Source organism: Thunnus albacares, chromosome 14, assembly GCF_914725855.1.
Source record: "Thunnus albacares chromosome 14, fThuAlb1.1, whole genome shotgun sequence".
NCBI classification, from domain to species: Eukaryota; Metazoa; Chordata; class Actinopteri; order Scombriformes; family Scombridae; genus Thunnus; species Thunnus albacares.
The window spans coordinates 28,619,085-28,633,444 of NC_058119.1; the positions used below are offsets into that span (position 1 = coordinate 28,619,085).

Here is a 14,360-nt window from a genome sequence, read left to right on the forward strand (position 1 = left end):
CGCTTCTTACCAGCTGGCTCTGCTGCCGAGTGTAGCGTTCTCTGTCTTCTGCAAACTTCCTCATCTCATGGTTCCTCTTGTCCTCTGCTTCTTTAGCTTGGCCGATCAGGAACAGCTTCTCCTCCAGCCACTTTTTACGTTCTGTCTGGTGTTTCTCTGTACACAGCTGCACACAAGTTGATTTTTAAAGAGGAAAATTGTTTGAGCTGGAACGCCTGATAAAACGTCTACATCAACAAAAAGAGTGGTAATCTGCAGTTGTCTGTAACAAAAACATAAGAAAGGCTACTTAAACCTGACAACAGACTTCAGTCTAACTAGTTTTTATTCAAGGGCACGAACACATCCAAGTGATCAGGGAGGAGTTGTTCATGAATTGTAATTCCTTGTTTAAAAAAAAAACTGGTCTAAACACTGACATTTTTCAGTGCTTTTTGTTTGGGGATCTGCCTAAAATACTGCAAGGGAGGAATGCAAAAGAGGAGAAAATACAGTTGCTTGCACCAGTTTTGTAGTCGAGAATCTTCAAAAACAGTAAAATATTCTTGATCTGTCAAATTCTAAACAGGAATTAACAAATTATTGCATTATTCCTATTTCTTTTTAATGTTTCCTCCACTCAAACTTCATTAGAGAAGACACATTTCTGGTCCTACCATCTAAGACAACTTTTGTAAATAAATCCCCTTCGTTTACCTTTAAGCTTTCCTGAGCCTGAGCAGCTTCCCGTTTGGCCGCTTTGAGGTCATCTGATGGGTTGTCTGTTTGACAGAGCGGATTGTTTCCACGGTCTTGTTGCAGAAACGCTCCTCTCAGCTTCTCAACCTCTGAAATAATCAAAACCAAAAGAACAAGACACTAGTTTCAACAAGATTCATATTTACATTCCAAGAAGAATTTTTTGTGTAATTTTCTCTTTGTTAATCAAGTTTTCTTCTTTCTTTTTGTTTATATGAATCTAAATCTAACATCTTTGCCCAAGTGACCGACTACATCTATTTATATAAATACGCTGTAACTGACTAATTGCCTAAATGAAAACTGGTGCTTTGGGAGGTTTTGCTTTTAAAAGAATTTCTCAAAATAATCAATTTCCCAAATTAGAGAAGACGAGTGCAGCTCCCGTTCATAACTCAATACCTAGAGAGAACAACTGCCCGTCCCCCAAACGCCTCTCATGCAGACTATCAGTAGACGCTACAATTTGCAGATGCTCCCTAAACGCCTCACACGCAGAATACCTAGAGAGCACAATCCTCGTCCCCTAAGCTTTTATTCTCTTGTTTTATCTGTCTTATTCCCTTTTAGCTTCTTTTTATATCCAAATTTAACACTTTTTAATTGTTTTGATGTCTTTTTACTTATGTTGCTTTTATATTCTGTTTTGATGCCTTTTATACTCTATATAAAGCACTTTGAATTGCCTCGCTGTTGAAATGTGTTATACAAATAAACTTGCCTAAACGCCTCTCATGCAGACTATCAGTAGACGCTACAATTTACTGATGCTCCCTAAACGCCACACACGCAGATATTATCTGTGTGGCAAGCTTGTGACCTCACTTCCTGCCAAGCGTGTGTTTCTTTTTCCTTTCTGTTTCTTTTGTAGTAATAATCAGAATGCAATAAGGACCAAACAAAGCTTCGTTTGGTGTTTTATCGTATCTCCTCTCATGTGCACATCTTCTTCTGATGTTCCGTACTTTACACTCTGCATCCTGTGTGTTTGTTTCCTGTAACGCTGGTTGACTTACTGATCTGACTTTAGCTTCCAAATGTCTTGTAGCTGTGAGAGAATACAGATTTATTCTAGTCTCATTTATCTATTTAATGTCATGAACATTTTTATTTCTCTGCAGTTTGTAAGAATAAGAGGATTAGACTAAACTCTCTGCAGGCCAGACCGCTTTTTTTTTAATGCAAAACAATGAAATCCACATGCTTTCACAGCGTCCATGTTTGCTTATCTTCTCTCTTTGATTTGTATTCAGATCCTGTGTGTTTCTTACCACCGGTGAGTTCCTGGATGAGGTTTAGTTTCTCCTCCAGGACCTGCTCCATCTCGTCCTGCGTCTCCTCCTGTTCCGTCAGAGCCAAACGCATTCCCTCCATGATGCTCTCCTTCGCCTCCAGATCTGCAAATCAACAGAAACACACACACACACACACACACACACACACACACACACACACACGCACACACACACGCACACACACACGCACACACACACGCACACACACACACACACACACACACACACACAGGTACATATTTACAAGCAGAACGCCACCCTGGCTCTCATACTAAGACATTTAATTAAACAGGTATTTATCTTTTCACTGCAGACAGGTCAGAGATCAGCTGCAGGGCAGGTTCAGTGTTTTACTGGAAGGCTTTCATTAGAAAACACTTGAGGCCATGAGAGTTTCATTTTTGGGTTTTTCCCATCATGCAGCAACCCTGGAATGTCCTCTACTGACAACGCAAAAGTCTTAAATTAAATTTCAAATATTTACTCTGCTTTATGACCTGCTGCTCTATTTGTAGCCAGGCATCGATATTTTATCATTTATCAAACCAAAATATCAAACATTCACTGATTTCAGCTTCTCAAATGTGAGGATTTGCTGCTTTTATGTTTTATATCATTGTACACTGACATTGTTTACAAGATCTGGGAATTTATGATGGTATAATGGGAAAATAATATTGATTAATGGGTAATTTATATAAATATAATTATTAGGCGCAGGCCGATTTTAAGATCAGAACTCTTTCAGCAAACATGAATTCTCTAGTGAAGCATACAGGCTTATTTTTACCTTTACAGGCTTTCTGGTAGAGCTGCAGCGTCTGATCAGACTTGGTGTCGGATGATTGTTCCTGGAGGGAGGAAAGGAGGAGAGCAGCGTGCTGAACAGGATGCTGTTCTTCCAGAGCAAACTGAGCCGAAGCCTTCAGAACTTTTATTTATTTTTTTGTAAAAACTCTGCAGTGAAAGAGAAAGATCATCTCACCACTTTGAGTTGCTGGATGGTTCTGTCTCTGTTGGCCAGGTCGGACTGAAGCTGCTTCTTAGTTTTTTCTGCATCAGTCAGTTTTTGCCTCAAAGCTTTCTCCTCTTCTCTCATGGCTGAGATCTTTAGGGGGGGGAAGAAAAAGCTCAATCTACTGTAAATAAAAGGTTTTCACAACATTACAGATAAAAGGAATTCAAGCTGTGTGCTGTTAGTGTCTAATAAGTTTCCAGTACTGCAGCTGTTCTGTATTTCCCTTCATTTAATTTATCCAACTTGCATATAAACTACACTTTCAGCTAAATATAGAGAACTGCTCCTTCTCTGGACCATAAAAGATCTCCAAACAAGCATGAAAATGTAAAAAATCTAAAGCAGAGTGCAATCTGAGGACAGTTTAATCCCTCTAAGTTTTTTTTAAATAATCTACTATGTGAGCACATTTTACACATCAGATCTATTTTTGCCAGAGACACTGGCCTGAAACTTACTGGTGAATGTATTTAATTGCTTATATTTACTAGCAATCGACTTAAAATTAATATTTAATGATGCATTGATGCATCATTTCTAACTGGCTTTGCTTTAATACGGACACAGAAGGACAAAGAGACAGACAGAAAGGATCTGATATCACATCTAACTGGGATACGTCTACAGCGGCGACTAGCGAATATTTCCATTATCTATAATCTGTCAATTAATTTCTCGATTACTCCATTAGTTATTTGGGCCTGAAAAAGGTGAAACATGTCAATCACTGTTTCCAAAAGTCCAAGGTGACGTCCTCAAATGTTTTGTCCACAAACCAAATATTCTCAGTTTACTGTCACAGAAGATTAAATAAAACAGAAAATATTCACATTTGAGAAGCAGGAATCAAAGAATTTGGACATTTTATTCTTAAAAAAATGATTATATAATTAGAGTATCGTTTAAATATGTTGCCCCAGATTAAATTCAACTCAGTGATGATGTTGCAGAATGAACAGAGCAACACTGGAGCAGAGACTTCTGACACAACTTCACCTACTTTAAAAAGGTGGATGAAGAAGGAAAAAAGTCTGAAAAAGGTCAAAACTTGTGCAAAACTTAAAGAACTTTATTGTTAGAACAAAATGTTTCTCCTTGCAGCCTTCTTCAGTGTTATGGAAAGTTCTACTTTGACAATAAAAATAAAGTATTTCAGTTTTATATTGTGGAGAAAATTGTGTGTGAAAAGTCATCTAACATCAATATAACTACAGAATATTGTGCGACTGGCTTGTTGTTTTCACATATATCCGCTCTGATAAATTGCAGCGTGTTGTGGCTGAAAGGCCAAAAACATACAGAAGCTGCATAATAAATGTAACCACCTGAGCGTCAACATTGTTTCAGAAACCATACTGCGATTTGAAGAAGATGAATAGATATTACTGCTGCATACAGACAGCTGTTTACTCCGTGATGAGGTGCGTGTACCTCTTTCTGGACCTGCTGGATCTGCTTCTTGTAGTCGGCTAGTTTCTCTCGGAGGTCCGAGGTGTCGTCTTCTTTCCTCTGAAGGTCGAGGCCGAGGCTCTTGACTTTCTCCGAGTCCTGCTTGGCGTTTACCTTTAGTCTGGGACAAAATAACAATGAACTGCCTACCGGTGTTTTAAAAACACAGGATAGTACATCGCAGAACAAACAACATCACTGCTCGTCAGACTCTTTAATACAGCGGGAGGATGGATGGATTAATACAACCTTCCCCCCGGAATCCGGGGCGCTCGCGGAGAGATGAAAGGGAAGAAAAGATGTATTTCACAATGACAGAATAATATAGTCGAATATAGAACAAGACAAGATAATTCAGAGTCTGCACTGTTTGTTTTGATCATCTCAGAGAGGAGACGATAACAAACAACTCCGGTATAACAGAACAACATATTCCAATTTAGACAGACTGCTTTCTGTCAGTTGAATTAATGGAGTACATAATAATAATAGAACTTTATTATATATATTATATATTTATTCAGTGTTGATCTAAGCAACAATGTTATTTAAGGCCTTTTTTCATCTTTTATGGCCATTTTGCAACTATACTATACTTTATAGAAATGGTTTTGATGTCAAATAGAATTCAATTATTGGGAATCCTATAATTACAATAAGTTTTTCAAGTGTGTTTTAAAACAGCAGTCAGGTGTCCATATGAACAGTGAAAGAGGTTTTCCTCGCTGTAATCATTCCTCCTGTTCATACTGGATATTAAAAGATCCTTCAAAATGTGCTTTCAATGCATTTAAAAGTCTGTGTGAAGCTTCTATTCAGCTTCAGCAGTCTGAGTTAGTCATATCAAGTGGATATCTGACACATTTACAGTCTTTTTTTATTATCAAATTCCCTCTTTGTGTTTCCTCGGACAGTGTTTCCCTGTTGAGCTGCAGGTGGAAGTATAGTAACAAAAAGAGGAACTTTGGCACTAAAAAGACTGTAACGTTGAAAGATATCTACTTGATTTGACTCATTCGGACGCTGAAGCTTCATATTAGCTTCAGATAAACTTTTAAATACATTTTAGACAGAAGGAGGACTGTGGATTTTGTCCTCCATCACTTCCATTGTAAGGTCATTATGAAGGGATCTTCTAATGGTCAGTATGAACAGGAGGAATGATTACAGCAAGAGAAACATGTTTCACTGTTGTTTTAAGACAGACTTGAAATAGCATGCAAGCAGCAAAATAGCATGCAAAAGAAGCAAGACTTCTTTTTGGCTGTTGTGTTAAAACAGACTTATTTTGTTGACGAGTGTTTGTTATACAGAAAAAAGGAAATGAACGGTTACCTGCTGATCTCTTCGGCTCTCTTCTCCAGCTCTTCGTCCTTCTGAGCGATGGCCTCGTGCGCCACGGCCAGCAACTCCCTGCGTCTTTCCGCCTCCCTGCGCCGGGCCTCCTGTACCGCCTGGCTCTCCTCCTCCTCCCGCCGCTCCTGCGCCTCCTTCAGGCTCTTCTGCAGGGATGTTACCTGCGCCTCCTTTTCCAGCAGCTTCTTCTGCAGCTCCGCTTCTCTCTCCGCTGACGCTTTCTTAGACTCTGCAAGCTCATCTTCTTTCTCTTTTAGTGTTTTCTCCGTCTCTGAAGAGGCCAGTTGAGGTTCAATGTCATCACCAGGACTCGGTTTCTTTTCTTCCATGTTGGCGACTTTTTCCCTCAAGGTTGCGACTTCAGTCTGGAGGTCAGAGTTCAACCTCTTGAGATCCTCTTCAGCGGCAGAGCTAGAGGCACCGTTTGATCTTCTGCACTTAGCTTCCTCTAGTCTGGTCTTCAGCAGCTCTGCAGTCTGCTCCCGCTCACTGAGCTGCTGCTTCAGATCGTTGAGAAGTTGGTCAGATGTTGCTTTTTCTTCACTCAGTTTGTCTTTTAACTCCTCCAGCTGCTTCCGTGACATCACTTCTTGTTCTCGCAGCTTCTCGTTGAGCTCCTCCACCTGCTTCTCAGAGGCCTGTGTTTGTTCTTCGAGCTTTGCTCTCAGCTGTTTCACTTCTTCTTTGGAGGCGTGTTCTTCACACTCGAGCCGCGACGTCTCTTCTTGCTCTTGAAGCTTCTTTCTCAGCTCCTCGAGTTGTTGCTTGGAAGCTGCTTCTTGGTGGTTCAGCTTCTCGGTGAGCTGTTCCAGTCGCTGGTCTGAGATCAGCTGTTTGTTAGCGAGCTGTTCTTTCGCTTGTGCTAGCTCATCCTGCAGCTCCTTTATCTGTTTCTGCTTGCTGTCCCTTTTGTCCTTTTCCTCGGCCAGATTCTTCTTAAGGTCAGACACTTCCTCTCTCAGCTGATCATCGACACCAGCAGACGATGCCGCTGTGGTCCGCAGTTCCTCTTTCAGGCCTTGAACCTCCTGAGTCAGGCGGTGGATCTGGGAAGTCTTCTCCTGGATCTCTTTGCCGTGTTCATCCAGTTGTGTCTGGGCAGCTTGTAGTTGGACTAAGGCTTGTTCAGCTCTCTCCGTCTCGCTGGTCACCTGTAGCGATTTCCACAAATATCATTTCTTTTAGTCTTGCAGCAGTAAGTCGATTTAATGAAACATAAGTGACCATTATTCTGGTATATTTTCTTTATTTGAATAATGTGGACTGGTAAAGCTGTTCATTTGGGCTCCTGACTATTGACTATAAGACAGACTTGAAAAATTGTGAACTCGTCCTTTAACACAAAACTTGAAAGATTATGTAAGGCACTGAAAAAAAGAGCTAAAATATCAGAACTTTCTCCTATAACGTTGTCATCCCAGCACTAAAATGTGATTCCTCACTAGAAGAAACATGCCCTCTCAAGCTTTAGCAATATTCATTGTTAGTTTAGTTAGCTTCAGGGTGTCAGGTTTACCTGGCGCTCTGTGGCGTTCAACCTGTCAGTCAGCTCTCTGACTTCCTGCCGAAGCGCGTCACCCTCCTGTTGCATTTTCTCTCTCTCCTCAACCAGCTTGGTGATCTCCTTCCTCTCCATCGCCAGGACAGACTGAGCCTCTTCTTTGCCCATCTTCTCTTCACCGAGAGCAGCGAGTACTCCTTCTCTGCTTCGCTTCTCTTCTGCAAGGGCTGTGACCGCGTCCTCTTTGGCTCTCCTCTCAGCTTCGAGTGCCACCACAGCTTCCTCTCTGCCCTTCCTCTCTTCTTCGAGTGATGCCACGGCTTCCTCTTTGCCCTTCCTCTCTTCTTTGAGTGACGCCGTCACTTCCTCTTTGCTTTGCTTCAGATCTCTGAGGGTGATGAGGGTCTCCTCTCTTGCTTTTCTCTCCTCCTCCAAGGATGCAACTGCCTCCTCTTTCCCCATGGTTTGGTACTCCAACGCAGCGAGGGCGTCTTCTCTGGCTTTCTTCTCCCTCTCAAGGGCAGCCGACAACTCCTGGATACAAGTAATGATGAGTTGCTATTCCAGTGTTTAAACAACATTGAATAAACTTAGCAAAGGTGGAGAGACCGTCATAGAAGATCTAGATTGAAGGGGCCGATATACATTACTGTTGCCCATTTTCTAAAGTATATCAGCGTCAAACAAACCACAAGGACACTTCAACTTCCTACGTTGGAGAATCAGCTGCTGATAAACACTGTATTTTTTTTTTAAATGATAATGTGAATTTGGTAAATGTATTTTATTCGCTGTGTACTGCAGCTTTGTTGGACTGCAAAAGAAATATGAGGAACAGTTTAAACTCTGTCAACAATGGCAAGTTGTTCAAACTTTAAGACAGTTGACAGGAAATGCAGCTGAGTGTCGTCGTCTCTTAGATTTTACGCATCCATTCATATTTTGGAAATTCATACATTTTTCCAGATGAAACTGATCGACTGATTTCTGGAGTGCAAGAACTTTATAGTGAGTGTTATCTGCTGGGTGTTAACAGTTCAATTATTTTTTTAAATACAGAGAAATTCAGATCATAATAACAGCTATACTGGACTCTTACTGGCCACAAATAAAACTGCTGATGAAGGCGGGAGCACTGCTCTGTGTTCACGGTGTCGTCTGAAAACAACGCTAATGGAATTGGTTGGCGATATTGATACCGTCAGATGTTTTACTGCGGTATATATAGAAATGGTATCTCTATTCTGAATGTAATTAAAATATAGAATCTCTATTCTGAATGTAATTAAAATATAGTGAAAATCAAAACATTCATATTGGGTTGAAATGATAGATAATAATAGTCTAAATTACACACACTCTAAATAAAAAGCCCTACAATGAACATCAGGCTAATATAAAGTAGGGCAGCAACAGTCCAGATGTTAGAAAGATGAGCTTGTGAACAGGTCATTGGGTTATTTACTCTCCTGGATGTACAGAGTGTCACTGAGATGTGAGTAAACAAAGTGAAATGGAAAGACATTAACCTCTACTTGATCCTGTGGACCTGCTTACTGGTCGACATTAGATGCCTGTAGATGAATCAATAGAGTTTTATAACAATAATAAGAGGAACTAGTGGAAATTAATACATCTTTCTCCAGATAAAACAAACCTCAAAACCAAATGTTGTGAGAGGAGATAACGATAATTAAACTCAACACGCCCCTCAGTGATAAACTCATGACATCACTTCTCCTCCTTCAAAGTATTAAGCAGCTCCTCCAGGTTACATGCTGCTTACCTGCAGCCGTTCTCCCTCACGTGAACTCCCCAGTTCTGCCACTTGTTTCTCCAGCTGGGCCACCTCTGATGTTTTCTCCTGGAGCTGAGAGAGAAGACTCCTTTTCTCCTCGTCCTCTACTCCGCTGGATTTACCTACGAAATAGCCCAGAGATTTAAGAGATACAACAGGATGTGGACGCTAGGCAAAAAGGACACGCTCTAAATTTCTCAAGTCAGTCTTAAAATAACAGTCAGGAGCCCAGATGAACAGTGAAACATGTTTCTCTTGCTGTAATCATTCCTCCTGTTCATACTGACCATTAGAAGATCCCTTCATAATGACCTTACAATGGAGGTGATGGAGGACAAAATCCACAGTCCTCCTTCTGTGTGAAAATGTATTAAATAAATAAATAAATACACAATATTTAAAAAGAAAAAAGAAGAAACCCACAAAACAAAAAAAAATATGGGCACCTGACTGTTGTTTTATGACAGACTTGAAAAATTGCAAACCTGTCCTTTAAAAGTCCCTGATGGTACATTTGCAACAATACAACACTGTGTTCTTACCTGCGGATTTGTGAACCAGTTGCTCTTGAACTTTCCGCCGGTGCTCATTCAGTTCCGAAACCTCCGGCTCCTCTACGGCGTTGCATCCGTCTCCCTGAGGTCCTGCTCGGCCTGAACCCGGACAGCCACGAGCAGCCTCGGGGACCTTCTTCACGCCGGCCAAGTCAGACGAGTAGGAGTCCAGAGAGTTGCCCTTCCACGAGGAAGAAAACATCAGAGAAATTAGTCTGGGAGATTAGCGAGCACATCCCCGCGTTCAGAACATCCGAGTCTGTTGCCCCGGAGCTCTGAGACCACATCTGTCAAGAGCATCTTGAAACATGATACTTAACCCATACCTGCCTCAGTAGCGACATACAAATCTCTACTTGGGTAATTAATAGAGAATATAGATATCAAACAACTGTCAGTCCCTTTGCTCTCACGGCAAATAAAGCCGTTCCAACAGGCATCATTATTATTTCAATGGAAAGCTGCAGGCGGGAGAAGGTCAGAACCAGGTCACACTCAGTAATTAAGGAAACTCTGATACTGAGAAAAAGGATGCGTTTGTTTCAACTATGAGTGTAACAGAAGAACCAGAATCTTGTTTGAAATATACAACATGCAGTAAGATTCCTGTCAAAGCCTCAGCATTGTCTCATCAATGAATATTTAGCATTTAGGACCGAATAAACGTATTTCCCAAAATGTCAAACTATTCCTTTAACATGTTACGACACAATAAGTAACTGGGTGGACTGGGGGTTTAATACATTTAGTGTGATCCCAGTAAAAGAGGCTGTATTACCACGGCTTGTGCGTCCGGACTGGATCCATCGGTGACCATTTTGTCAATAAGGTTCTTGAAGATCTCCAGCCTCCTTTCAGCTTGTTCCTCCAGGATCTCTCTCTCCCTCGCCAGGCGGTCACTAAACCAAACACACACACACACAGGTTGTCTGACTATAAGATTTACGTCATATTTACATCAATCTAACACCAGCAAATATTCTTTTCACAGCAAGACAACTTTCTAAAAGCTCCGTCTGGGAGATGTTTTGTTTTTGAAGACATGCAAGAAAAAAAAAAGTCAATGATCAATCACAAATGAATTGAATCTGGTGTTCCTTAAAGTCCTGAATGTCCTTTATTGGATTTCTTTCTTTTCAAAGTCTAAAAGTTATTATATATAATTAACTACGGCCTGTGAGAGTATCATTCTTACACTGACTCACACAGTCTGAAAGGGTAAAAATATTTCATTACATTATTTAAGTGGCAAAAAATGGTGCAGATGAAAACAAATTTATATCAGATTGACTTTAATGACACCCGAATAAAAACAAGCTCCCACAACAAGAACACAACAACTCATCTTAGGCCCCAGGCAGCAAACTGTAGTGAAAACCACATGCAGGCTTTGATATAGTTTCCTGGATATGTGTATTAAAAAAAAAAAAAAAAAAAAAATCAAAAGTCTCACTTGTAGTCATTCTGCATTTCAGAGAAGAGCTCGGAGAACTCTCTGCTGATTTCGTCTCTGACTCGCACCTCCATGAGGAGGCTCTCCGCTCGCTCCTTCTTCAGCTGGACCTGCAGCTGTTTCAGCAGCGTCGTCTGCTTCTGCAGAACAGAACACGAGGACGTGAACGCACACGATCGAACCATAAATAAATAAAAGGCCTCCAAATTTATACATTTACACCTTTCTTACTTCCAGACTTCCTGTCTGATGAAAGTAAGTCAGAAAGACTGAAATAAACTTTGGTAAAAACAGATAAAACTCCTCCAGAAAGTTTATTTTTCCACTTGAGCATTTTTAATTTCTACTCATGTCCTCACACTTATTTTTATTATTGATCATTTCTGTATTTCTATTCTGACGTTACAATAAGATGATCTTATTGATGTGTCAATCAATTAATGGCAACTTGTTTGTTAAAACACTTAAAGGAACCGACCTGGTGCGTCTTTTTACTGATGAGAATTTTATCATCATTTTCATCACTGTCTTCTTCACCACCGCTTTGATCCATAGTGTCCTCCATCACGCTCTTTCCTTCCTCATACTCATCATCCTCATCCTCCTGGACAAAAAAAAAAAAAAGTATATTTGTCATGTAAAAGTATCAAAAATATCAACTTTGTAATAAAAAGTTGTAAAGCAGATATTTAGAAGATATAAAATCTGCACTGTTAATTTTACTCTCTCGGTCGTGTGTGGTGATAATAAAATAAATATAAATTATCTGATACACATAAATCTTCACATTTTTCTACGGGGGTCATAAAGTTCTTATCACAGCAGAGTTTCTCTTGCGTCGGATCAGGACTCAAAGATAAAACTCTCCTGCTCTGTTCTGCAGAATAATTACAGACGTTCCCACTGAAAAAACTAATGTGAATTATTACCACAGTGGGAGCTAATGAGGAACATATTGCATCTGGCTAATTACTGCTGCCTGTCATTTCTTCTCACAAAAAAAAAAAAAAAAAAATCTCAACCCAAGGCAAAAAAACAGGGAGTGGATGGAAAGACGATGTGCTTATTGAAGCAGTTTTTCATTAGACTCATTCATCCAACCTCCTCAAAAAGATATATTGCTGCATCTTATTGAATTTTTACACCCCTTAGTTTCAATATTTAAATGATTTTTCAATTAAACTTTAAGAGATAACCTCATAAAAGCGATCCCACCTGTACATCCTCCAGGCTACTCTCCCAGCCAATCAGGGAGCTCCTCCTGCTGCCCCGAAGAGTCTTCCTCTCACCGCTGTTGATGAACGAGACCTCGCTGGCAGACCTCTGGGCTATGATGGGAAGGGTCCTGGTGGGCAGAACCACAACCTGGAAACAGATAAGAGAAGCAAGAAAATTACTAATATATCCGTTAACACAGCTTCCTCCTAAAAGATGTCAGCATATTTACGAATTTTAGCTACTTCCTGAATCTGATGTGTATGTGACAGTTTGGTTATTCACATAATGTGTGTGTGTCGGCATGATCTGCAGCTTTATTATAAAAAAAAAGAAAAGAGGAAACACATGCTGATATAAGATAAGCACCTTCTGTGCCACAGCAGAGAATTTGAGGACGTTGAGAGTCTCGTCGTACATGGAGGCACACTGGTTGACGTTGACGATCATACAGGCTTTACCTCGACCACAGAAGAAGCCCTGCAGGTAGTGGGTCAGCTTGCTTTCCCTGAAGGGGACGTGCTGAAGCAGCCTGAGGAAGGAGCAGACATACAAACGGCTTAGCTTAACTTATGATATATGTGCTGTGGAAGTTATTTTAAAAAGATTAAAGGTGCACTATTAATCCATTTTTGGCCACTAGGGGGAGGAAGGACAGCAAAAACAAGACGACAAACAGAAAGTCACCACATGTCACTAACATATAACGTTGTTCTGGAGTTAGCAAAAAGCTTTTAGCTCTGGCTTGGTCTCCACCAACTCCTGAGAAAAATATCAGGCTCTTTAGCTGCTAGATGGTCCACTTTCTTCACCAGCTAGTCCCTAAATGTTGTCTGTCTGGTGTTTCCAGCTGGGAAGGTTGTGTACAGCGGGTTTATTAATGTTTTTTGCTGAAAACAGCAGTAATACAACCATAAAATAAACCAAAACTAGAGCTAAAAAAAAAAGGCTGAAAAGGCTCTAAAGAGTTGCTGAGTTGGATGTAAACTGAGCAAATCTTTCATGTTGTCCTTTTAATTCATCGTTCTCTATATTTCTATCGATCGTGAAGACAAGTTATGATCTCACTTGGCCTGCTGATTGTGTCGTAGCGCGTTGATGCATTTCCCCAGGATGAGCAGCGAGGTGTTGATGTTTCCGGCTTCTTTTAGACGTTCTCCTTTATTCTGCGTCTTGGCGCATCGCTCCGAGCCGGCCAGGTCACACAGACACAGCCTGGAGACAAACACCACATTTTATCCACATACAGAATAACCCCCCCCCACCCCAAACATGCTGTAACGTTCACTTTCACAACCATACTGTCCACACAAACTCACAACCACGTTCTATTTCCTGTGTAACATCTGCCTCTTGCATGTTACATTTAATACATTAGTTGTGCTTTAAATGGTCACTATGTCTAATAGCAACATTTTTTAATACAGAATATAATTTTGTGAGTAACTTTACCTTTATTTAATAGTTGTAAGGTGTACATATTTGTGTTATTTTCATCATTTTATGCTGTTATCTTATATTTAATATTTGGCTACATAGTATCCACGGTAACAATGCAGCTATAAAGCCCATCACCATGGAAACAAGTCAGACCAGGCTTGTATCCCCCAGTATAACTGACCTGAGATAGACTTTATTACTAATTATAATTATATTGACATTCAGAGTGATTATCTATGTGAACTGATTCATCTGTATCAATAATCTGTAATATAGTGAGTTTTTGATCCTGGTCAAGTTTAGACCGTCGGCCCTGTAATTTGTTATTTAACGGTTATTAAGCTTCGTCACAGAAATCATTTATTAGTGCTGTAAGTTTCCTTTGATTTTATTTATATTAAATAGTTTTATTCAGACCGGGCTTGTATCCCCCAGATACCGAAGTGCTTGTAAGCAATAAACAGACATCATTGAATCGACATCGGAGCGTCTGGGTGTCTTTGCTGTTAGTCCACCACCATCATCATCATCATCACAACACAG

At 40.4% G+C, this 14,360-nt stretch overlaps 1 protein-coding gene across 4 annotated transcripts in view; it reads right to left on the bottom strand.

The window, feature by feature from the left end:
- LOC122996555 (kinesin-like protein KIF20B) overlaps positions 1-14,360 on the bottom strand; it is a 56,069-nt gene that overhangs the window by 32,426 nt on the left and 9,283 nt on the right. For 3 of the 4 annotated variants that reach the window (XM_044372057.1, XM_044372056.1, XM_044372054.1), the window contains exons 11-26: positions 13,446-13,592; positions 12,747-12,909; positions 12,378-12,527; positions 11,641-11,766; positions 11,163-11,302; positions 10,488-10,608; positions 9,698-9,890; positions 9,144-9,277; positions 7,373-7,891; positions 5,836-7,007; positions 4,483-4,621; positions 3,019-3,141; positions 2,824-2,884; positions 2,010-2,135; positions 697-827; positions 11-166 (exon numbers count right to left, since the gene is read on the bottom strand). In XM_044372057.1, the coding sequence (XP_044227992.1) occupies positions 11-166; positions 697-827; positions 2,010-2,135; positions 2,824-2,884; positions 3,019-3,141; positions 4,483-4,621; positions 5,836-7,007; positions 7,373-7,891; positions 9,144-9,277; positions 9,698-9,890; positions 10,488-10,608; positions 11,163-11,302; positions 11,641-11,766; positions 12,378-12,527; positions 12,747-12,909; positions 13,446-13,592 (3,601 nt within the window). The remainder of the gene's footprint in view (positions 1-10; positions 167-696; positions 828-2,009; positions 2,136-2,823; positions 2,885-3,018; positions 3,142-4,482; positions 4,622-5,835; positions 7,008-7,372; positions 7,892-9,143; positions 9,278-9,697; positions 9,891-10,487; positions 10,609-11,162; positions 11,303-11,640; positions 11,767-12,377; positions 12,528-12,746; positions 12,910-13,445; positions 13,593-14,360) is intronic. The other variant, XM_044372055.1, reaches the window with a different exon arrangement.